Source organism: Diabrotica undecimpunctata, chromosome 4 (genome assembly GCF_040954645.1).
Source record: "Diabrotica undecimpunctata isolate CICGRU chromosome 4, icDiaUnde3, whole genome shotgun sequence".
Classification (NCBI taxonomy): domain Eukaryota; kingdom Metazoa; phylum Arthropoda; class Insecta; order Coleoptera; family Chrysomelidae; genus Diabrotica; species Diabrotica undecimpunctata.
The window spans coordinates 34,645,838-34,672,279 of NC_092806.1; the positions used below are offsets into that span (position 1 = coordinate 34,645,838).

Below are 26,442 nucleotides of genomic sequence, written 5' to 3' on the forward strand. Positions count from 1 at the left end.
CGATAGTTCCCGAGGTACTTTAAAATGTCCTCTCGTCGCCGAGTCTACGCCGAACGCCTACCTGCTAAACCAGACCCTCCTCTGTCATCCAGCGATCCGAAAGCGGAATGGCCGCTGTAAGGCCGGCATCACTTCCGAATCACTACCTTTATTCATTCATTCTCCATTCATACACATCCACACTCTATTCATCAGCAAGGAGGTTCCCTGTCTCATTCCAGGTAGCGCGTAGAAGACACTCATCGCTCCTAGTTCGGCATTATTTCCAGATGGGCATTTGCTCCATCCCCACAGTCTGACTCACGCATTCCAACTTATACAGTGTGACCCTCTTTTCTAGCTTCACCTTTCAGCATCATTCACTCTTACCTTTAGCGTTGGTTTAGCAGTCTTTCTTCCTCTTCCTTTTTCTTGATCACTGCACGGATATAGCTGTGTATGTTAGTCCAAACTAATTTATTTTCAATCATTCTCTCAATCATTTCTCTCACTGTAACAAAATTCACACCTGTCTCTCTCTCCATTCTGTTCCTTTCCACTATCCATCTGCTGCAATCTAACATCGTATGTATCACAGTGTCCGAGTATCCACAGTATAGGCATTCATCTGTATCAACCTTTCCGATCCTATAGAGGTAGGTCCTAAAACACCCGTGTCCTGTGAGCACCTGCGCCAGGAAATAATCCAGTCACCTGTGGCCACAGTCCACCCAATCTCTTATGTTCGGGATCAGCATTTTCATCCACTGTGCCACATCTTCCGTGTTGTTCCATTCTTCTTGCCATCTTTCAACTGACCTTTCCCTTTCCTGTCTTTTATCGGCCACAGTAAGGTTTGGACCTCTTCTCTCATAAAGCTCTTTTCTTTTCACCGCCAAAACATGCAACGGAACACATCCAGTGATGGTCCATAAGGCTGCCGCAGACACAGTCCTGTAGGCGCATGCCACTCGCAACAGACTTGTTCTGTCTACTCGTGTCATGAGACTCCTATAGGCAGTTATCTCTACCGCCTCGCTCCAGACTGGTGCCGCGTAGAGGACGATCGACTGTACAACACCGTGTAAGACCCTCCTCCTTTCGGATTTGGGTCCTCCAATGTTCGGCATCACCCTCCCCAACGCAGCCGTACTATTCGCAGCCTTCCGGACAACCTCCCGCACGTGCTCTCCCCATTTTCCGTTCTGGTGCAATGTCACTCCTAGATACTTTACTTGTTTCTTAGGTGTTAGACATGCTCCCGCACATTTTAATTCAATATTTTGCCTGTTCCTTTTCCCCTTCAGAATGAAGGCTTCGGTTTTCTCTGTCGCAAGTTTCAGTCCGTGCTGCGTCATCTGGCCACTACCAGTACAGCGAGGTCATCCGCAAGTGCGAAGGGGGTTGTACCCTCTCCGTATTCACAGTGCATAACCCCGTCATATGCCAGATTCCATAGCGTCGGGCCCAAGACAGATCCCTGGGGTACTTCTCTCGGATAGATACTCCGCCACCACATTCATCAGGTAACCAGGACATTCTCTCTCCTCCATTGCCTTCATTACCTCGTTCCACTGGAACGTATTGAATGCATTCTTAACATCAAACAACAGCAGAGCCGCCCAGCGATGTTCATCCCCTCTGTTGCGCAATGCTTCGAGTACACTCATGATTGCATCAATCGTGCTTTTCCCTTTACAAAAAGCAAATTGCCTCCTTGATAAACCACCTGATCTCTCAATCATGTCGTCTATGCGTACTCGCAGCATCCTTTCATACAGCTTACTGATGCATGGAAGCAGACAGATGGGGCGATACTTTTCCCTAGCTTTGGGAAGCAGTATTAACCTCGAAGTCTTCCAAGGCTCAGGAAAGGTTTGTGCTTCCAGTAGTGCATTCATGTGTTCCAGAAGCCACGCAGGTTCCACCCGTCCTAGACCCTTCACCGCCTCAGGTGGTATCTGATCTAGTCCTGGGGACCTACAAGTCTTCAGTGAACCCAATGCCTCGATAAGTTCATCCATGGTAAAGGGTACAGCTCGCTCAGCTCCTTCATCCTTCCATACATCATGACATCTGCCGTCCGGAAAGAGCTCTCTTGTTACCTCAAGCTTCTTATCCATAGGCATTTCGTAAGGAGAATATGCATGAAACTTCTTCATGACGATCTTGTATCCCTGACCCCAGATGTCCTCAGCCAGCTGTTCACACAACTCTTTCCAGTGCCTTCTTTTTTCTGTACGGATTTTCCTGTACAGTTCCCTCTTCCTTGCGCGGTACTCTTCCTCGATCTCCTGGCGCATCAGGACTGGATTTAAGAATTATAGCAATTGAATATACGCGCACACAACAATATGGTCTACGGTTGTATAAAAGACTATCATTATTGTTTCAACTAAAGCATGATTCAATCATCGATTGAATCATGCTTACAGGAATCTGGAAAGGTGTACAGCCTAAAAAGAGTTCGAAAACCCGACTGGATAGTAACTGCACTGGTGCGCGGAGTCAAGGATCCCACAGGGACCGGCCAGAGCTTGAATATGGAGCACACTACCAATCGGCCGCACCCTGTAAAATCAGCAATCACTATTCGCCAAATCGAAGTACGTGCTCTAAAAAGTACTCGTATTTCTGATCCAACGAATATGGATTCTCAGCTCTACCAACGAGGAGGTTTGCACTAAGACGGTTTTTGTGGTAAGGTGAAACACGACGTTCACCCAAACGCAAATATAAGTGAAGGTAGCACACAGGAGGTTTGGATAACTCGAGCCGCAAACTCTTCAGCCAATTACGTCAATTGCAGAGCCAATATAAACACATCATCATCAGCCGTTTTGAGTCCACTGCTGGACATAGGCCTCCCGTAAATAATTCCAATGCATTATATCTTGAGCACCCTGAATCCAGTTGTGCTGAATGCACTTGATGTCATCTGACCACCTTGTTGAAGGACGTCCTCGATTACGATAAGCATCGTGTCTAGGTCATACCAGAATTTTCTTCGTCCACCTTCCATCCTTTAATCTGACAACATGCCCCGCCCAGTTTCCTTTCAATATTTCAAAGTTGTAATACTTTGAACTGCGTCAGTAACACCAGTTTTTCTCCTAATTATTGTATTTGATACTCTGTCTCTGAGGGATATATTCAGCATTGACCTCTCCATCGCTCTCTGTGCCACTTGTATTTTATTGATTACTTTTCTGGTAAGAATCAATGTTTCTGCTCCATACGTTAAAGCTGGGAGTACACATTGATCAAAGACCTTCCTTTTCAAGCACATGGGAATATCTAATCTAAAGACTTCTCTCAATTTTCCGTAAGCCGCCCATGCCAGTCCTATTCTCCTGTTTAGCTCCGTTGTTTGATTATCTCTTCCTAATTTAATCTCGTGGCCCAGATATTTATAGCTATACCACCTGTTTAATTGGCGTGCCGTTATTTGAGATGTTTTTCGCCAGTACTAGGTTGGTCATATATCATATATTCATTCACAAACTTTTCCTGAGCCTTGGAGGACATCGAGGTTAATACTGCTTCCCAAAGCTAGGGAAAAGTATCGCCCCATCTGTCTGCTTCCATGCATCAGTAAGCTGTATGAAAGGATGCTGCGAGTACGCATAGACGACATGATTGAGAGGTCAGGTGGTTTATCAAGGAGGCAATTTGGTTTTTGTAAAGGGAAAAGCACGATTGATGCAATCATGAGTGTACTCGAAGCATTGCGCAACAGAGGGGATGAACATCGCTGGGCGGCTCTGCTGTTGTTTGATGTTAAGAAGGCATTCAATACGTTGCAGTGGAACGAGGTAATGAAGGCAATGGAGGAGAGAGAATGTCCTGGTTACCTGATGAATTTGGTGGCGGAGTATCTGTCCGAAAGAAGGATTATGGTGGAAAAGGGCACGATCGTGGACGTGACGGCCGGGGTACCCCAGGGATCTGTCTTGGGCCCGACGCTATGGAATCTGGCATATGACGGGGTTATGCACTGTGAATACGGAGAGGGTACAACCCCCTTCGCATTCGCGGATGACCTCGCTGTACTGGTAGTGGCTCGGGATGAGCCAGATCTCAAATACCGGGTTAGAAACGTAGGCGGCGTCGTAAAGAAATGGATGACGCAGCACGGACTGAAACTTGCGACAGAGAAAACCGAAGCCATCATTCTGAAGGGGACAAGGAATAGGCAAAATATTGAATTAAAATGTGCGGGAGCATGTCTAACACCTAAGAAACATGTAAAGTATCTAGGAGTGACATTGCACCAGAATGGAAAATGGGGAGAGCACGTGCGGGAGGTGGTCCGGAAGGCTGCGAATAGTACGGCTGCGTTGGGGAGGGTGATGCCGAACATTGGAGGACCCAAATCCGAAAGGAGGAGGGTCTTACACGGTGTTGTACAATCGATCGTCCTCTACGCGGCACCAGTCTGGAGCGAGGCCGTAGAGATAACTGCCTGTAGGAGTCTCATGACACGAGTAGACAGAACAAGTCTGTTGCGAGTGGCATGCGCCTACAGGACTGTGTCTGCGGTAGCCTTATGGACCATCACTGGATGTGTTCCGTTGCATGTTTTGGCGGTGGAAAGAAAAGAGCTTTATGAGAGAAGAGGTCCAAACCTTACTGTGGCCGAGAAAAGACAGGAAAGGGAAAGGTCAGTTGAAAGATGGCAAGAAGAATGGAACAACACGGAAGATGTGGTACAGTGGACGAAAATGCTGATCCCAAACATAAGAGATTGGGTGGACTGTGGCCACAGGCGACTGGATTATTTCCTGACGCAGGTGCTCACAGGACACGGGTGTTTTAGGGCCTACCTCTATAGGATCGGAAAGGCTGATACATATGAATGCCTATATTGTGGATACTCGGACACTGTGACACATACGATGTTAGATTGCAGCAGATGGATAGTGGAAAGGAACAGAATGGAGAGAGAGACAGGTGTGAATTTTGTTACAGTGAGAGAAATGATTGAGAGAATGATTGAAAATAAATTAGTTTGGACTAATATACACAGCTATATCCGTGCAGTAATCAAGAAAAAGGAAGAGGAAGAAAGACTGCTAAACCAACGCTAAAGGTAAGAGTGAATGATGCTGAAAGGTGAAGCTAGAAAAGTGGGTCACACTGTGTGAGTTGGAATGCGTGAGTCAGACTGTGGGGAAGGAGGAAATGCCCATCTGGAAATAATGCCGAACTAGGAGCGATGAGTGTCTTCTACGCGCTACCTGGAACAAGACAGTGAACCTCCTTGCTGATGAATAGAGTGTGGATGTGTATGAATGGAGAATGAATGAATAAAGGTAGTGATTCGGAAGTGATGCCGGCCTTACAGCGGCCATTCCGCTTCCGGATCGCTGGATGACAGAGGAGGGTCTGGTTTAGCAGGTAGGCGTTCGGCGTAGACTCGGCGACGAGAGGGCATTTTAAAGTACCTCGGGAACTATCGCCGGGAGTACGAAGAACGAATCCTGCACTAAAGTTAGTCAGGCGGCGCCCTGGACTGAGATGTCTTTTGAAGATTCCAGACCCCCCCCTCTATAAAGACGAAAAAAAAAAAAAAAAAAAAAAATTTAAGTCCAACTTGTGGACACGAGCTCTGAACGTCTTGAAGAAGCTAGCAGGCATGATCTACCCGGTCTGCAGTAAGGACTATGTCGTCTGCAAATCTCAAGTTGTTCAGAAATTCTCCATTTATGTTGACTCCAATATTCTCCCAATTATTGTTTCTTATAGCACTCTGCAACAAAACGGTGAATAGCTTAGGAGAGATGGTATCTCCTTGCCTAATACTCCTCTCGAAGGGAAATGTATTTGTGTTGCCATAATACATGCTAACTTTAGCTGTTGCGCTATTATATATATTCCGAAGAAGAGTTGTGTACCTATGATCAATACTGCACTCTGTAAGAGCTCTTAACATGGAGCTATGCTGGACTGAGTCAAACGCTTTCTCAAAGTCTACAAATATTACTATCAATGGCTTTTTGTATTCTGTAACTTTCTCTATTAAGGATTTTATTACTTGTAGGTGGTCATTCGTTCCAAAGTCACTCCTTAATCCGGCCTGCTCTAATGGTTGGTGAAAATCCAGCTTAGGTTCAAGTCTTTTAGTAATTATTCTCATAAAGAGCTTATATAAATGAGATAACAAGCTGATAGGTCTGTAGTTTCCAATTTCTGTTACATCTCCTTTTTTGTGCAATATTATTATAATGGCACTATTCCATTTTTCTGGTGTAACTCCTTCAAAGAAGCAGACATTATAAAGGGTTTTTAAAGCTTTTATGATTTATGAGTCATTCGCCTCCCAATTTTAGCATTTCACTTACAATGCCATCTTCTCCAGGTGATTTTCTGTTCTTCATACCTTTCAACGCTGATTAGATTTCCTCTTCGGTTATATCTGGAAGTTCCTCTAATCCTTGATTTTATATGGCTGGGATTTCCACCTCTGGAATGTGAGCATCTCGACGATATAATGTTCTATAGTACTCTTCGATAATTTTCATAATTTCTTGTTCATATACAGCATGTCGTTGTCTATTTTTTAGCTTATAAATGTTCCTGGTTTCTGTCTTCAACTTTCGTTTTAGAAGTTTAAAGCTTTTATTTTGTTTTATGGTATTAGTTGTTTCTTTAGTGTTAAAATCCCCTATGTCTTTCCTAACAGCTTTTGAAATGGTTTTATTTAAATTCCTCAGCTCTGTGATGTTCACTGTCTGCTTATCTTTCATTTCCCTTCTTTTTCGCATTAGGTTCCTTGTGCCTTCTGTAAGTTTTTCATTTTCCGTTGTTTGCTTAACTTGACAGTTCTTCTGTGCCTTCCTTAGAGCGTCCACCAACCTTTTGTTAAGTTGTTCAATATCGGTTTCATCTTGCACGTCATTCTGAAGATTTCTATCTATTTCTTCCTGGTATGCTCTTGTGTTAGTAATCGCAGTGAACGTAACATTTTTAGTCCTTGTTACCATATTTCTTCGTTCCTTCTTTACGTTCAAGACTACCTTCGCTCTAACCATTCTATGGTCACTTCCGGTTGAAAATTGATTTAATACAGTTACGTCTTGAACAGCGTCTTTTTTGTTAGTAAAGATAAAGTCAATTTCGTTCTTGTTCAAGCCATTTGGTGATTGCCAAGTCCACTTTCTTTGGGGGCTTTTTTTAAAATGGGTGTTCATGACATAAAGTCTGTGTTGCAGAAGAAATTCTATAAGAGTTTGACCCATTTCGTTTCTGTCGTCATATCCGGGAGGTCCAAGTACAAACTCCGAATCATCTTGCTTGTGGCCTATTTTATACAGTATGGTATAGTAATTATAAACACATTCTTTGGGAAATAAAGATCATTATAAAGTCATCAGAAGGAGCGACTCAGTTTTATTGCCTATTGTCCACGCAAAGCAAACATGTCTCTTTGTCGATTTGTGTACTGGCCATTAGACCAAAAACTTGTTGGCAAAAACTATGAAAGCTTAGTTTATTTTCGCAAGCGGATGAAAGTACCTACATCATGGAGCCGTTGCCAGTACCTGTCATGAATTTCAAACTGGGTACTACTCTTAGTGTGCAAGTAAAACGTGTGGTGTTAAATGTATTGAACTATCATCTGATGACAGCTTGACTATTACTGTGGAAAAAGTTTTGAAAATGTGCGGTGTGACTGTTCGCAAAATTTATGACACCCGCGAAGAGGCCCAGCAAGGCGAACTGAAGCCGGTACAAAAAAGGGAAAAAAACAGTTTCCAGTCCAATTCACTTGAGAATACTTAGGATAAGGGAGTGAAATCTCGAATAAGGGAAATTGTCCAAGATTTCTTTTTTTGAAAACATACTACCAAATAAACATCGAAAGCATAATTAACAGAGTGAATATGATGAGGACCTACCAGCTTTTTCAAAAACCACATTTTGTAGGCTACTAAATAACATGGGTTTTGAATATGGTAAAAGAGGTCGATAATGATGGAAAGAAGAGATATCATATTCTGGAGACACATGTACCTCAGACAAATAAAAACATTGAGGAAGAAGGATAATGTAAACCTTGTTTATACCGATGAGTCTTGGATTAACGTTGGTGCTTCAGTCAAAAAGTAAGGGAGGGACACAACGATCAAGAATCCACGAGATGCCTTCATAAAAGGGCTCTCTACTGGACTGAAAGCTCCAATCCAAAGAGGTCCTCAGTTTGTTCTGCTTTATGCTGGAAGCGAAACTGATTTTGTGGCATGGGCCACAAACTTTAACTTTCTTGGCCAAGAAGGGAACCGCTGGATAACACGTCATATCACTCCCGCAAATTTGATTTCCCGAAAAAATTGTGGAAGAAAAGGCAAATCAAGGATTGGCTCATCGAAAAGAACATTTTTTCGAGGAAGAGTACCTAAAAAGTGAATTACTGGATACTGCGGCCGCATTTAGAGACTATTATGACAATTACAAAATTTAAACAATTGCAGAAAAATATGGTGCTAAGATTTTGAGACTGCCACATTACGAATGCGAGTTGAACCCGATTGAGATAGTGTAGAGTCAAGTGAAAAGGTATGTGGCTTCCAACAACGTCTATTTTAAAGAAAAAAAACGGTAGAACGGTTCATAAAAGAAGCTAACGTATATCTAAAGAGCAGTGGCATAATTATGTGAACCACGTCAAGAAAATAGAAGAAAAAATGTTTGCAGTGGACAATTTGCAGGAAGATATTTGCAGCAAACTACCTCACACCTACCACTGTGCCGACATGAGCGACATCACTGCGCGCCGTAAGACCAACTCTGCAGTCTAAGTGTGGCTTCTACTATGGAACACCGCTACTAGTTCCTACCTCTCGACTTTAGGGTATAAATATTACGAAATACAAAAATAAGCAAATTACAGTGTATTTGAAATAAAATAACCAAACTAGCAATTGCACTTTTATATTTAACTGATTCTATTTACAAAAAATACATCACAATTAATAACATACATCAATTCATCCCTGAGAATTGCAGGTAAATAAAAATAGATTCATGAATTTGTCCCCGTAAAATTATGAATCAGTATTAAAAGGTCATGTCATCGTTCGGATTTTTTATACAGAAATAAAATTTAAATATTGTTTCTCTTGTGATATTGCTATGAGTTCTTTTGGTTATAAAAATTAAAATGGGTATATGTGTATATTTTTTATATAGTTGCCTTTTAATTCACCAATATTTTACAAAACTAAGTAGGCTGGTCTATAGTGAGACGCGGTTCATAGTGGGAATTTTATTCTCCTGGATATTTTAACATCGCGGATACTTGCTATCATAAAAGTGCCGCCTCCGAATCTCGTGTTAGTTTTCCAATTAGTACTATGCGTTTCGATATTTTAGAAATTCAGGTGAGTGATCAGCTGAAAATTTTTATTTCCAGTTTTCCTCGAAAAATGAAAACTTTTCCAGTTATTTGGCTTTAAATATTTCAAATTATGCATTTGACGAAAAAAGTTAACCTTTAACATGCCGTATCTTGGTTTGTATTGGTCGTATAAAAATTATAAAAAAAGGATTTTGTTTTTTTTTTCTAAAAGATTTGATTTTGGTATATCCAGTTTTTTTAATTAAATGCGTATTTTTCAAGTTATTCTTAAAAACCCTTTGAAAAAAGTCGATTTTTTCGTCAAAAAACTGCTACTTTCAACCGCGAGTAACTCTAAAAATATTAGTTTTACGAAGAAAACGTAAAATACATTTTTTTCTTGGAATTACTTTTTCCATCGATTTCCATGCTTAAATGTAAAAATTTTAACTCCGATATACTGTGGCAACCACCCCGAAGGTTTTAACTTACAGCAACATTATATAGAAAATGATCCTTGGACTATTCCCCACTTTCTGTGAAAATTTCAAGTAAATCCATGCTGGACGAAAAAATTGCGAACCAAAATGATTCATTTCCTGGTCTATAAAGGATTCAGTTTCCTTGTGGAATTAAATAAATATTTATATAAAACTGCGAAACTGCACCAAAAACAAACAGGTCAAATATCACAATAATCAGAAACTTATCAATATGACTTGAACCTAGAGGGAAGTTTGCAAATCATATACTAACAGTTTAAAATAGCAGGTATTATTTTATTTATGTATTTTATAATATAGGTAATAATTTTTTTATTATTTTCAGGCGGTGAATAAAGAATATATTTTTTGGTATTAAATTTTTGAAACCAATGAAAAATACATTAAGCTTATTTAATACTTTAATAAATATAAAAAAAAATTATTGACAAAAGTATTTTTCAGCTTTTTGTCACTGTATAGTCGATTCCTACGATTTGTCTGAAGTATATCTTCCCAAAAATAAATATAAATTTGTAGTGACGACGCAGAATAAAGTGGAATCGTGGCCAGTGAATCACCCACTACTCACCACCGTGACGCATCATTAAAGTGACTAAGTTTCCCCCAAATAGGAGCATCGCATAGGCCGAAAAGTAATATTGAACAAGGAGGGTCAGATAAAGGTTAGTGCAGGGAGGTTAAGACGGGAAGAACTTGAATTACACGGAATATTAATAGGGGAATTTTACCGTCTCATTTTCATGAGAATTTTGGTTGAGGTGTAGTTATTGAAATTTTAACAAGAGAAATTGGGAAAAGGGAATTTGTAGTTTATAATATTCCAGTTTATAATATATAACAATTGTTAGTATATATTTTTTTTAATATTGGATGTATAAAAATGATATTTATTAACGTAATGACTAGAATGGATGGCATCTCGCATATTCAATAAGGTGTAAATAGTTAAAAAAACATTTTAAAATAATGAAATACAACAGGTTAGATGTAATTGCAACGTTGCAATATTACGTCTAGTAAATCCAAGAATCAATAAAATACCAAAGCAGACGTTATTATTATTATTATTATATATAAACAAGGGCAGGAGGACAAGTCCCTATTATGACTAAAAACAAAGAAATTTCATTAGTAACCTAATACATAGTAAATTACAAAATTACAAAAAAAAATTAGAATTTATGGTTTAAAAGAAAAACAAATATTTTAACTATAATATAAAGCGTTCAAGTTTTTGAACGCGTTGGTAGAGGGAGCAGAGACATTGTTATCATTAAAGTTATTCCAGCACCCAAAAACTCTTATTTGGTAGAGAAAGTTCTGTCTTGATCTTGTAGAAAGTTTTCTTTTTTAAATTTGAACTGGTGACCTCTGAGGCGTTCGTCTTGATTTATGATAAAAACATTTCATCGAGATTTCCAAAATTGAATTTTAATATTTTAAATGTGGTGATCAAGTCTCCACGTTGTCGGCGAAATTCAAATGAAATTAGATTAACCATACTAAGGCGTTCTGCATAAGAAGGTCTTCTTATGCAGAAAGAAATTCAAGTGGCTTTTCTTTGAACGTTTTCCAACAAAGTTTTGTCTCGAACCAAATCAGGATATTACGTTGATCCAGCGTATTCAAGAATAAGTATTACACAGAATCAAACACAGAATCTAATCGTGGCCCGTTAATAAAGTACGGCACGCAATTTTAACAATTCGAAGCACTAAAAATTTTTCCGCAATTAAGAGTAGTAGCCACTGGGAACAACATGTTAAAATACAGTCCAAGTCCATTTGGAGGGTTAGCTGGTTTGTAATTGGATTGGCATATATTTTTGTGTCATCAGCATAGAGCGATGTTTTACTTAAAACGTAATAAGGAATATCGCTGGTATAAACCATAAAAAGCAGAGGTCCAAGGACATAGCCCTGAGGCACTCTACTTTTCACTAACCTGTCTTGTGAGAAAGATTGGCTAACTCTAACTTTGTAATGTCGATCTGTCAGGAAATCATCTATCCAACGAAGTAAAGTACCGCGAACTCAGAAATGTTTTAGTTTATATAGAAGACTGCGCTTGGATATGTGATCAAAGGCTTTAGAGAAATCTAGATAAAAACGTCGACCGGCTGCGAACTGTTAAGTAATGACGACCAGTCGTTAACACAATGAAGGGGATTGATTAGAGTAGAGCGACCAGCGCCAAATCCATGTTGTTGTGTTGGAATAACATGTTCCTGGAGAAGGAATTTTATCATCTCCTCGGAAATAATGGATTTCATGACTTTGATAACTACTGGCAGCAAGCTAATCAGACGATAATTGTTGGGGTCGAGTTTGTTGCCTTTTTTAAAAATAGAGGTGACGGATGCTAATTTGCAACTAGGAGATAAGGAATTCTGGATAAAAGAAGTTTGCATAATTAACGTTAAGAGTATTGCAAGCGTGTCTGCGCATCTTTTTAACAGTTTTGGTGTTTAACCATTTAAACCAGATGAAGCGGCTGTTCGAAGTTTAATTTTGACATGATACACTGTGAATTTAACTTACTGTAAGGATACGCCTACACGACTACAGTTAATAGCAGGTAGATAGCTATCATTCGATTCTTTAGTAAAAACCTGTGAAAATGCTAAAGAGAGAATTTCGGAAGATTCTTTGTCAGAAGAGCATAAAGTCAGATAAGGCTTTTGAAGTAGAGGACTGCAAACTTTAGACGCCAAGGAGGATCGTATGTATTTTTAGACTTTTTTAATGTAACCACTTTCAATAACACTTGCTTCAAAATTGTGTCTTAGATTTTTTAGAGAAGTTATTTGAAAATCTGTGGTGGTTTTGGAAACCACTGAGAAGCCAGGTGTATTTAAATTTCCGCCATAGATGTCGTTTGTGATTATTTTGTTTTATTGCTGTTCGATTTATCCAGAGTTTAGACTGGATTGAACTGGGTGTTAAAATTTTTTGTCATGAATAGGTAAAAACTGTCTAGTCTAGATAGTCCGCTAATTAAACTAAATCGGTAAATAATGCGGATTGTTATCAATCAGTTGTTGGTGTGTTGAAATTTTACATTAAAATAATAATTAATAGCTAATTTCTTGCAGAAATAAAAATGAAATATTTAAGGTAGACCCACCGAATTGAGAATTGTAGAAGTCAAGTTGAAGTAGCAAACTTATTTAATCAGAGGTATCCTCAGTTGCCTAATATTGCACAAGGTACTGTGTCTAAAATTTATGCACAATTTAGAGAACTTGGATATGTCAAACCATTAAAAAGAAAACCGAACTTTATTGAAGATGAGATGAAAGTGGATATTTTGTTAAGTGTCGCAGAGAATCCAACGTCAAGTTCACGTCAAATTGCACGTCAAAATAATGTGAGTCACACAACTGTCCTAAGGTGTCTCCATGAAGAAAAACGTCATCCATATAAATTGACTTTTGTGCAGGAGCTAACAGAAGACGATCCAGATCGTAGAATGGATTTCTGCGAAAGAATCCTTTCCCCCATCCCCTTCCTTTGTCGTATTCACATATTTCTCATGTCTTGTATCTCATGTTATCAAGAAACCTTGTTCTGAGTCTTGCTCTTCTTTTCTGACCAATGGATTTATCGAGGAAACTTTTAAAAACTAATCAAGATAAAAAAAAATGTTTAGATAAGTTTTTAAGGTCACTTAAGTCACTTTGATTGCTGTTTTGATAAGGAAATTTAGCTAATATAAAACTTTTTCGTATATAATAATAGAACCTTTTAACTATCTATTCCTAAATTTCCATCCTTGTTTATTTATTGTGTCAGTTTGTTCTGCGAACCGACTACTACTAGGAGTCAATAATGAGCTTTTGACAAAAAAATTTGATATTGAAAACCTAAACGAAATGTAATATTTACTACTATTATTGTTATTACTATTTTAATTTATTTTGAATTATCCTCTTACGAACTAAAAGCAATATTTTATTCATATGTACATACATAGAGTATGGTAAATATATATTTATTGCAACAAGGTAAATGAAAATCATAGAAATATCAAGCTTTTTATTCAATAATGTATTAGTATCGTTTTGTCACATTAAATCGGTAATTGTTAATTAAATATAATATTATTTAACAGGTATGTTTAGAATTAAAAAAAAAAATGAGTAGGTAGCCTACTATTTTTAATAAAATTGTAATTTGTGTTTAAAAAAAAAAAATAAAAGAAATATTGTTCTGAAGCTGTTTTCTTATGACGATGTAATACAATTTACTATTTTTACTGGGAATAAGCTTCAATTTTACTTTAGTGGTGGTTACATTTTGTTGTATAATATGTTGAATTATGTGGGCGCGGCGATGGTCTATTCGACATTCTTTCAATGATTTTAGCATTTTCTGCTGGCTTATAGCATCGTATGCTTTCTCATGCATACTCCACGAATGTCAGTGCCAATAGTTTTTAGTATTCTGTAAACTCCTCTATCAGATTGTTTATTACTAGTAAATGATCGTTAGTAATGTATCCTGATCTAAATCCAACTTGTTCTCTGGCTGATAGAAGTCAAATTTAGCCTCCAATCTTTTTTTAATAATTTTTGTGAAACGTTTATATATGTGTGATAGCAAACTGAGAGGAGGGTAGTTTTTTGGTATATTAGATTTTGGGTTTTCCTTGGTAGATGTATTCGGTGAAAAGTTTGGCCACATAGTTTGATCGTTTTGATTAATACTTTAGCATCACCAGGGAATTTGTTATTTTTCGTTTCTGAAAGTGGCGTTTTGACTTCGTGTGGTGTTATTTCTGACAATTTTTTTCCTGGCTTGTTATTTTAAGCAGCTGTTTCGTTGGTCCTCTCATACATTTCGTAATAAAAGGAGTCGATAACCTCGAGAATTTTGTCTCTATCCATATTTATGTTTTCATCTTTGTTTCTTATTCTGTACATATTTTTGTTGCCTATGTTTTTCGTATTTTTACTGTTGTTGGTTGTTTGTCTGTTTAAGCTTTTAAAAATTTTTTTTCCTGAATTAGTTGTGTTATCCCTCTTGTCTTGTTTTCCCTTATGTCTTTTTGATTTAATTAGTGAATATCTTTATTTAATTTCCTTATTGTTGTATATTTCAGGCCGTATTTTTTGGTCAGCTATCTTCTTTTACTCAGAAACTCCGATATTTCGACTTAGTTTTCCTTTATAGGATACAACTTTCGAACAGCACTTCTTTTGTGTTTCTTTTAGTGCATTTGTTTTGCCATTTTTTGCTTGTTCAGTGTCTTCTATTCCGTTTTCTAAGTCTTTATTTGTCTGGTGTAATCCATGTCTTCTTTCGTGTTTTTATGATCATCTCTCCTGGAAAAAGAAGTGAGAGATCAAGTACAAAAAGCAAATAGACTAGCAGGATGCCCTAATAACACTATATGGCGAAACTTACACATTAACATGACCAATGATGACATATGCCTCAGAAATAAGATCCGACACAGTCACAACACAAAGGGTACTGGAAATAACAGAGTTGAGAGTACTGAGAAGAATTACAGGAAATACGCTAAGAGATCAAAAGAGAAGTGAAGACATTAGAAGAAAATGTAACGTACAGTCTATAAACGAATGGACACTAAATAGAAAAAAGAATGGAATAACCACATCGGCAGAATCGGGGAGACCCGTGTGGTAAAAATAAAGAGATAAATCACCAATCGGCAGACGAAGTATTGGTTGACCGCGCAAAAGATGGAATGACAAGCTTTCATAGAGGTATTAATCCGCCAATGAACAAGCAGAATTGCTTAGAAAGAGAAAGAAAAAGAAGACGGTGATCATCTTAATTCTATCCAGATTGGATATTTAATCGTACCTTTGTTCGGATTAATCTGTTAAAAATTTGTTGAGATCCAAAATCTATCTCATTGTTGAAACTGGCCTCTGGGCTTATCCATGTCCATTTACGTTGAGACTTTTACGTAAGAGTTAAATGAATCCTACTCCACAATTTGAAGTGTCTTTTTTCCTCTAAAATAAAATAGATGTTCTGATTTAAGAACAATTTGGGCTTCCCCTCTTCGTCTTATTTCGCTAAAGCCAATGATGCAATATTTTATTGTTTTCAGCTTCTCCATCATCTTTTTCAGTTTTATCACTTCTGGTTCGGTAAAAGGGTCCTACGTTATATGAAGTGATATGCATTTTTTGCTCTTTGTGATAGCCTGTTCAACTTAAAGAAAATCAAACAAGACGTGATAAAAACAACAGATGTTAATGACAAATGGAACATGGTACAGGAAACTTTAATAAAGGCAGGAGAAAAGCTACTGCAGACAAAAATAAGAAAAAAACAGAGATGGATGACTTCAGAAATCTTAGATCTAATGGAGGAAAGAAGGAAACATAAAGGCAGGAGTAAAGCAAAATACAAGGAACTACAGAGATTGATAGGAAAGAAAATAAAAGAGGCCAAATCCACCTGGCTTGCTAATCAATGCAGTGAAATAGAGGCATATGCTAAACAGTATGATAGCTTTAACATGCATAAGAAAATAAAGGAAATGACAAATACACTGAAAAAAGAAAGATGCCCTTCTGAAAGACGCAAATGGAAAAATCATTATAGAAATTAAAGAGAAATTAAAAAAATGGAAGACATACATAACAGATCTGTTTGAGGATAATCGGCAAGAACCGGAAGAAATCGACAGCGAAACGGGGCCAGAGATCATAATAGAGGAAATCGAACAAGCAATACGAAACGCAAAAAACGGAAAAACTGTAGGTCCAGACGAAATACCTGCGGAACTACTGAAATGTCTAGACGATGAAACTCTACCTGTACTTCTGGACCTATTTAATGAAGTATATAAAACTGGAAAAATCCCACAGGAATGGTTGGTGTCCACCTTTGTAGCAATACCGAAAACAGTATATGCCAAAGATTGTTCAGACTATAGGGCAATATCACTAATAAGCCATACCCTCAAAATATTTCTAAAGGTGATTCATGGAAGATTATATAGAAAACTAGAAGATGATATGGATGATACTCAGTTTGGGTTCCGCAAGGGACTGGGAACGAGAGATGCATTGTTTGCTTTTAATGTCCTCTCTCAAAGATGCTTAGATATGAACCTAGATATTTATTCCTGTTTCATCGACTTCGAGAAGGCATTCGACAGGGTCCGACATGAAAAACTAATAGAAATCCTGAGAAACAAAGATATAGACAGAGGAGACTTACGAATCATTATCAATCTGTATTGGAATCAAAAGGCCAATATAAAGATAGAAGAACAAAAGTCCGAAAATATAGATATAAAGAGAGGAGTAAGACAGGGCTGTGTTCTGTCACCATTACTATTTAACGTGTACAGTGAAGCCATATTCCAGGAAGCGATAGCGGATCTGGGTGATGGAATCTCTGTAAACGGAAGAATAGTAAATAACATAAGATTCGCTGATGACGCCGTTATAATGGCAGACACCCTGGAATCGCTACAAGAATTGGTAAATAGAATTAACGATTATTGCATTAGATACGGACTAAAAATAAATAAGAGAAAAACTAAATTCATGATTGTCTCAAAAACGCAACATGGAAATGAAAGATTAATGATAGAGCAAACCCAAATAGCAAAAGTAGAGACATATAAATATCTGGGAACCTGGGTTGATGACAAAAATGACCAAAGCAGAGAAATCAAAGTCCGAATTGAAACTGCAAGGCAAGCATTTGTGAAAATGAAGACAATGCTTACCAACAGAGACCTTCAGTTGCATCTCAGATTGAGGGCTCTAAGATGTTACATATTTTCTATCTTACTATACGGAATGAAAGCTTGGACATTGAAGAAACACATAAGGAAAATAGAAGCGTTCGAAATGTGGTGTTACAGAAGAATATTAAAAATTCAGTGGTTTCAAAGGATTACCAATGCTGAGGTACTACGACGTCTAAATAAGGAGTTAGAAATTATGAACAGCATAAAAAGAAGAAAACTAGAATATTTGGGTCACATAACCAGAGGAGAAAAATATGAGCTGCTGAGAATTATTATGCAAGGAAGGATCCAAGGAAGAAGAAGCATAGGAAGAAGACGCATCTCCTGGCTGAAGAACCTTAGAGAATGGTTTAACTGTAGTTCACTACAACTTTTCAGAGCAGCAGCTAACAAAGTGACCATAGCCGTTATGATATTATCTCCAACCTCCGATAGGAGATGGAACTTTAAGAAGAAGAAGAAGATAGCCTGATCTTTCCTGGGGACTCCTATCACTCTCTGGCCAAACCCTGTTCCAACCACTACCTTGGTGGGGGCGTTGGAGCAAATCTACCCACTTATGAATTCTTGCTTTTGGACCACCTATATTCAACTTCTGATGTGCATATTGACTGGTTTTTTGCACAATCTACTTAATATATCGTCATCCACAAATAATTGAATATTCGAGCTGTTTTTTATCATACATCTCAAAAAACTCGTTGATACCCGAATCTTGAACACTGATCATCTACATTCTTCCATATCAAGGGTGTTTTATGATCAATCGCAAATTTTGTAAATTACTTTGCATTTTTGGTCGTTTGCTTCCGAAACACCTTCACTTGACGAAGAACTACTTATTTCATCATCACTACCTAATTAAAATGTTTTATCCCGTCACCACTGTATTCGTCTGAAAAGAAACACTTCCACCAGCTTTTGCAAACCCTTCTGCTCGTTTTCATATGACATATTGAAAACTGATAAGGCACACTGTACTACCTTGCCCACCGATAACTAAATAATAAGTGACACATAGTGCATTCTTCTAGAGAATGTAACGTATAAAATAAACAAGTTTCGACATGTTCATTCTGATCTTATGCGAGAAGCAAGTGTGCATCACATGGCTTCATGAATCCAAAAGATATTTCTAAGAACGGGATGCACACGTACTTCTTAATTAAAATAATTTTAAAAAACGATAAAAATGTAAGATTTTGTACTAAAACTGAAAAAAAATTATTTAAAATGGATAAAATAATACTGTAAACGTGTTTAATATTTTGGCTCACTTAAGTTTTTTTTACTTGTGGCGTTTAACGTGTTAAGTTGATTTTAAGATAATTTATTGCAGACACATATTCTACTTCCAAAAAAATTTGCTGAATTTTAATGGAATTATTTTAGTTGTCCTTTTTTGTTAAGTGGATTCCTTTGTGTCCTTTCCCCCAAAATAAAGCTACCTTTGGTCAAAACTGCCGACAGCTGGATCAATGTAAGCATTCTTTCTTGACTACGAACTTAACGGGCTCATGTATCACTCCCAACGTGTTATCCGCAATTTTTCACGTTTCGGATCATTTTTCATGCTTTATAGTTATATCCAACGCTTTAAGTGCATAAAACGTTCTATGCACATCTCAAGGTCGATTTATCTTTATAAATTTAGTGAGAAATAAATAAGAAGCAGAACATTATAGTTATCTTATTTATCTTAGCGAAAAATTGGAATTTTTTTTGCTTTGCTAAGAAATGTTGTTTAAAATTTGTTATATATCATGAATATTAGTTTCAGGTACACTGCAATATTTTGGTTTTAATATAAGGTTTATCTTGATATCATGTAATATTTTAGTTGGCTTAAAGCAATGATACTATTCAACTTTGATTTTTTTAGAAAAAAGAAATTAATTATACGTAAATTAAACAGGAGCAAACATAGCACCATAGTCCAACATTTAATTGAAGAGGTTGACTCGTTCTGTCAAAATCGCAATCTTACACCGTCAACTGTTAGGCTATTTCACAATTCCAACGGCGTCGTTATTTTTTTTTAAATTGAATTGTTTAATTAGAAATTAAATAATTCAATTAGACTTCACTCAATTAGAGGAAGTCATGGCTGCGAAATATTCGAGACTGGACAAACATGACTGTAGACGAATTATTCCACGTTGCAAAAGACAGAGAGACTTTTAAAAATGTGGTCGCCAACCTCCGTTAATGGGGACGGCATAGGAAGAAAAAGAAGAATTAGAAATTAATTCCATTGTGCTGTCTCTGTAGGTATCTTTGTCATTCCGTGAATGGTACTTTCCTAGGTTTGGGATACTATTATAGGAGTATAGGTACGTGACTTCCTACGGTTAATGCTTTTTCTTAGCTAAAACATGTTACTTAAAACTATAATCAGCTAATCTCTATAATCGACAGGGAAATATGTGCTGAGGCGACGTATGTGAATATCATATTACCATCGAATTCTCACTTGTCTTCATATTACATTTTTGTCGATAATTTAAAACTAAATGATCTGGCTTTATTAAATATTTTGTTGAAAATTAAATATCGGATAAAAGGGCAATCGGCAACATTGTTATTTAAATGCGGATAGTTTTTGCAATGAGATAATTTTGGTATTCACGGCAGGAAGATCATGCATGGGAGGCAATGTACAAATTAGAAATACAGACGGAACTCATAGAAGCTACAAAACCTCTGTATAGAGAAAATAAAGTGTCCATTAAAATGGGAACAGGAATCATAGGAGACTTCACCACAACAAAAGGGCTCCTGCAGGGTTGTTCCACATCTCCAACCATATTCAAAATATACTTAAAGAAAGCCTTGACTACATGGAAAAGAAAATGCGAAGGTATGGGAGTACCTGTACGAAACGAATACCTATATACGTTAAGCTTTGCAGACAATCAAGTACTGATTGCGCAAGACCAAGAAGACCTCAGTTACATGATGAAGAAACTACAAGAAGAATATACCAAGGCTGACGTTTGACGTCAACGTAACAGTCAAAGGAAAGAATAAATTCAAATAGTTGGGGTTTATAATCACAAAAAGGCAACAGCAGAGGAAGAAATTAAGCAAAGATTAGGACAAACAAGAACAGCAATCCGTTAACTTTACTCGGTATAGTGGGATAGACACCTAAATATGAAGACAAAAACACATATTTAAAAAACATTAGTGCGAAGTATTATGACATATGGGGCTAAAAATTGGATTATAAACAAGAAAAACAGCAGTAAGATAGTGGCAACAGAGATGGAATGCCTGCGAAGATGTTTCAGAGTAGCAAGAATGAATAGGAGAAGTAATGACGAAATAAAGCAAAGAACATAGATAGAAACAGACATACTAACATATATAGAACCAAAAAGACTAAGTGGTATGTACATGTAAGAAGAACTAGCAACAGCAGATGGATAAAGGGAATAACCGAATAATGGAGCCCCATAGGAAGGAAGAAAAGAGGACGACCCCGAAGATCCTGGAGGAACGAAGTAGACGATGCCATGAGTAAGAGAGGCCTAAACGATGGAGAATGGGATAACAAAGAGAGATGGAAACGGTTGAGCGAGGAGAGGCAGTGAACACTGTAGAATCCCTGAATATAAATATATATATATATATATATATATATATATATATATATATATATATATATATAATTTTGGTATTATTTTTGTTAATTTGTTTTTATTATGAGGTAAGACAAACTATTAAGTTAAAGTAGGATGATTTGCAGTATATATTCCATAGATTTTTGGCAGAATAAAAATAGCTATAACAAATAGTACAAGTACACGATATCCACGAATTGTCTTACAAGAGGAAAAACAAATTATCTCGAAGATATATGATAGACTAAAAAACACTACTGACAACGGAAGCCATTAATCGCTGTTCTTTTTTAACAGGATTGTCAGTGGGCACTGTTGTACATATTGTGCCCAAAAAACTGACAAATCATTAAATCTCTAAATGCAAATCAGTGCTGACGAGAACCTATTAAGTTGGATGAAACCAAAAAATATCCTTCGCAGAACTGTACTTTTGTTTTTCTTTGAAAATATGACTCCAACCCAGAAATATGTATTAAAATAGGGGAAATCAAAAATATTACTAAAATGAGTGAGCCGTAAATCAATAGAAAACATATCTCAAGTTTTGATTATGTTTACATGAAACGCAGCTGGAATTATATTTTAACAGATACGGAGGAAATAATATTTTGAGGATGTAATTATCTTCAATTAATCCGGAAATATCATGCGACAAAAAAAAAGGTTTATTACCTTGACGAGACTTAGCTTAATGCTGGATATACAGTTGGCAATATATAACGGTAACAAATGGCGCCTTGCTCTTATATTGAATAAAACAGGAGACTATCATAAAGACATCAACTCCACAACCTCCGAGAACTTTCTTCACGGTGTTCATAGTAACTCTGTCATTGTGTTGGATACTTCAACTTATCACAATCGGCTTGTTGAACGCATTCCAACGATGACTGATCGAAAATTCAACTAACAGGTCAAGCAGACCGGGCTACCAGAAAAATTGTTGCCCATTACAGAGGATATGGCCAAAGCAGAACTGATAATCAAGGAGTATCGTGGAAGATATTGTCTATAGTGTTGATTCAATGACTAGACTTCATTATTTTTATGTCTTGTTATTATATATTATTAAATGAGGGGCTATGTGGCCTGGAAGAACGTACCGTTTAAAATTGGCGATGTTCAGTGCCTATTTTAAACCAGTATGGATCATATGTATACATCCCAACAATTGGAGGAATACTGTTGTCCATGTATGAAAAATAGAAGAGAATATCTGCAATTTATCTGGGATAATGGAAATGAAAATGTTATTGAACGTGTAAAAGTAAAGGTCAGCACCAATGAGTCAGAAGACTTGTCAAATTCCCAGGGTTTATGCAAAGTTTTATCTGCAAAAGCAAGCTTAATATTTAAGTTTAATTAGAATCCGAACTTATGTTTTACTCTATTTACCATTACTATGTCCTGTCCGTGACCTAGTCTAGTTTGTCTTCAAAAACAATATCTTGATGGGTCCCTAGACGAGTAAAGCCACTTAAAATTTGTCAAATTTTATAACATAATTCGTTATCAGAGCAGTAACCACTTTCTGTTACTTGCTGTTTTATGGAGTAAATTTCCGACTTATTTCGTATAACGCACGGATAAAAAACCGTGGACTCAACTGTACTCAATGAAAAAAGTGAGACGGATTATACAATAAAATGTACAGCGTTAGCTACCTTTAAGTAATGATGTCACTAACACATTCGATTGAATGTTCTGTATATTGTTTAGTAATAAAAGTAGAATTTTTATTCAAATACATTGATGTCAGTTTCTATTTTTTCAAAGTTTTTATATAGTAGTAAAGTAAATTTTCGCAAAAAATATTTTTTTACTGTTCAAGTACAAATAAGTTTTTAATAGAAATAATACAAGCAGCAACAAAAAAAAGTTATTTCAGATGCTCAAAATGTCTTTTAATCCCTACTTGACAATAGCCTAACCTATTTGTGAATTTATTTAACACATGTATAATTATAATATCTGGTTGAATTGCACGGCATTCTGCTCTGATTGTCCAACTTTTCCAAATTATAGGGTTTGTTAACAAATACTTTACTTTTAATACAGTCCCACAGAAAAAGTCTAACGGAATTAGATCAGTTGATTTCGCAGGCCATTCTATCGGTCTCCGTTATCCGAAAATCCAGTAAGGATTTTCTGGCGCCCAATGCCGACAATTTTGTCCTATCACATTGCCATTAAAAACACCATAGTTTTATCTAAAATATTATATTATTTATAAACCTAAGATAACAAACCAATAATATAGTAATTGTTTAAACTGTTATCATTATACCAAAATCATTATTTCATAAAACTCTGATCTACGGTCTCTTACATTTTCTTCTTGTAAAAAATATACTTTAAATACTTTCTCTTGTTTATTTAAACCTTAATTAAAGGCAATATCTTAAGATGAAGTAGCTTTGATAAATTTCAGGCCAGGATAATTGTATGTATATTAAATAGGAAGAAAGAAAGAATGCTCGATCAAGGAGAGAAAATATTACATCTTGTAGTTTCAATGACAGATATTTTTCTAAATATACTTAGAGGTTTTATAAGCCTATACATAAAATAAGACAATACAGAATAAAGTTTAAAAATGCAGGGCTACAGCAATAATAATTTCTCAGCGCCGGATCCATTTAATAAAAAACTATGCACACTTTAGTACAGGATACAATTGGCGCAATCGAAAATATCCTACCGACTTCCGGCCTCGACGGCATAAAAACGGAATTAATTTCATATCACGTAGCGACAAAAATCCTACAGGATCGTTCTCTATGTCGTGAGAAAAATCGTGCTAGGCCATGGACGGAGGCGTCGCGACGCGAAATGCCTGGTGTGTGGCGATAGTGCGGGCGGCGTTGCCAAGCGACCGTCAATCGATCCGCCAATATGACTACTATGCTTGCTCGTTACACTCAGTTATTGCGTTATGTAGTTTTAGGCAAAAGATTCATATAATATTGAAATGAATATTGCAGAGAGGGGTAGATTTTTGCAGGAAATAAAGATTAGCGGGAAAATATTCTTGAAGCCCTCTTCGATTGGAAATTAATGGGTTGATACAAGTTGTCCCAAAAATGTGCCCTCGACAGTTTGAAATTAACAAAATTAAAAGTTTATTACATCATTAACATTTAAATCACTGCACCGTTTTCATCACAACAGAAATTGTCAATACTCATTAAAGAGGAATAAGAAAGCAAATATGTGTTTATGGAATTCTTCAAACTGTACATGAAGGTCAAGAATTTATCTACGTATTTGGATTATTCAAAGAAATTCGATAAAGTAAAATCTTAGATCTTAGATCGGAAATACATAGTCTTTATATTTTTTACCCAGTAAACTTACAGCTAACTCTGGACGCAGAGGACTTATTATCTGGACAATTATTCGCTTGTCAGAAAACCGCCATCATTTTATATTTATGCAACGCAAAAAAAATAAAAATATTTTTATCAGAAAGCATTAAATTGATTAAACTTTTATTTTTTGTGTTTTTATTGTCTGCTAATTTTTTAGACACATTGTTTAATTTTAAGGCGGTATGAAGTTCTCCGGGTCAGCTATATATATATATATATATATATATATATATATATATATATATATATATATATATATATATATATATATATATATATATATATATATATGGTTTCAGTTGTTTTCCGGGTTTGACTCCGCGTTAAATATTTTTGGTTTTTAGAAAAACCATTGTTTTGACGACGTTTCGGCAAGGTCACACTTGCCATTGTCAAGTCAGATTCTGCTTCGTCTTGATGTTACAGGCGAACTGATTTCTCGGTCGCTGCACGCTGAGTTTAAATATCTTGTTGCGCTTCTTGTCATTGGTCCTGTGCGCAGAGTGGGCGTGGTCTTCTTCGCTATTTTAATTTTTACGTTTTTCTGCAGAATTGTTTTCCACGTATTTGGGAGTCTTTGGGCATCATCTCTGGTGTTTAAATTTTTCGGATGTTTTTCGATCTCTATGGCTTCTCTGATTACACGTTTGGCCTTATTTTCGATGTTGGCTAATAAGGCCAAACGTGTAATCAGAGAAGCCATAGAGATCGAAAAACATCCGAAAAATTTAAACACCAGAGATGATGCCCAAAGACTCCCAAATACGTGGAAAACAATTCTGCAGAAAAACGTAAAAATTAAAATAGCGAAGAAGACCACGCCCACTCTGCGCACAGGACCAATGACAAGAAGCGCAACAAGATATTTAAACTCAGCGTGCAGCGACCGAGAAATCAGTTCGCCTGTAACATCAAGACGAAGCAGAATCTGACTTGACAATGGCAAGTGTGACCTTGCCGAAACGTCGTCAAAACAATGGTTTTTCTAAAAACCAAAAATATTTAACGCGGAGTCAAACCCGGAAAACAACTGAAACCACATATAGCTCCCGCGGAAATTTCAAATTCAATATATATATATATATATATATATATATATATATATATATATATATATATATATATATATATATATATATATATATATATATATATATATATATATATATATATATATATATATATATATATATTCATCATCCTTAAGATACACGCAGATTTACTGGTAGCTACAATGCATAACAAACTAGATGCTGGATGGGTTATGCAAATTTTACTGGTCGATATAATGGTAGTACAGGTCACGCAGTTTTACTGGTAGATAGAATGCACAACAAACCAGATGCTGGATGGGTTATGTAGATTACCTAGTCATCTTCATAACTAGCCATTTGAGCTCACTGCTGAGCATAGGTCTCCCGTAAATAATTCCATTACATCCGAGATTGATGATCTTGAATCCATTTGTGCTGGATGCGTTTGATGTTGTTCAATCATCTTTTCGGATGATTTCTTCGATTACGATAAGTATCGTATCTAGGTCTCCTATCTAAAATTTGCTCGGTCCATCTTCCACCTACCTTAATAAAACTATATGGCGAAACCGACATATTCACACTGAGATGAAGTCAACAATTTATAAAGCCAGTGTAAGACCAAAAATGGCATATGTCTCAGAAACAAGACCCGACACAGCCATAACACAAAGACTAATGGAAACGGAACAGATGAGAGTACTGAGAAGAATTACAGGAAATACGATGAAAGATCGAAAAAGAAATAGGGACATTAGAAAAAAATGGAATGGAATAACTACATAAGCAGAAGAAGTATCGGACCACTGCGTAAAAATGGAGTGACAACCTTCC

The 26,442-nt window shown here is 36.7% G+C and overlaps 1 protein-coding gene across 1 annotated transcript; it reads right to left on the reverse strand.

Annotated features, from left to right (window-relative positions):
- Positions 1–6,422: 6,422 nt before the first annotated feature.
- Positions 6,423–10,406, reverse strand: LOC140438614 (uncharacterized). The gene is made up of 2 exons (XM_072528275.1): positions 10,394–10,406; positions 6,423–7,282 (listed from the first exon to the last, which is right to left on the reverse strand). Exons 1-2 carry the CDS (start codon positions 10,404–10,406, stop codon positions 6,423–6,425), a joined length of 873 nt encoding a protein of 290 aa, XP_072384376.1.
- Positions 10,407–26,442: the final 16,036 nt, after the last annotated feature.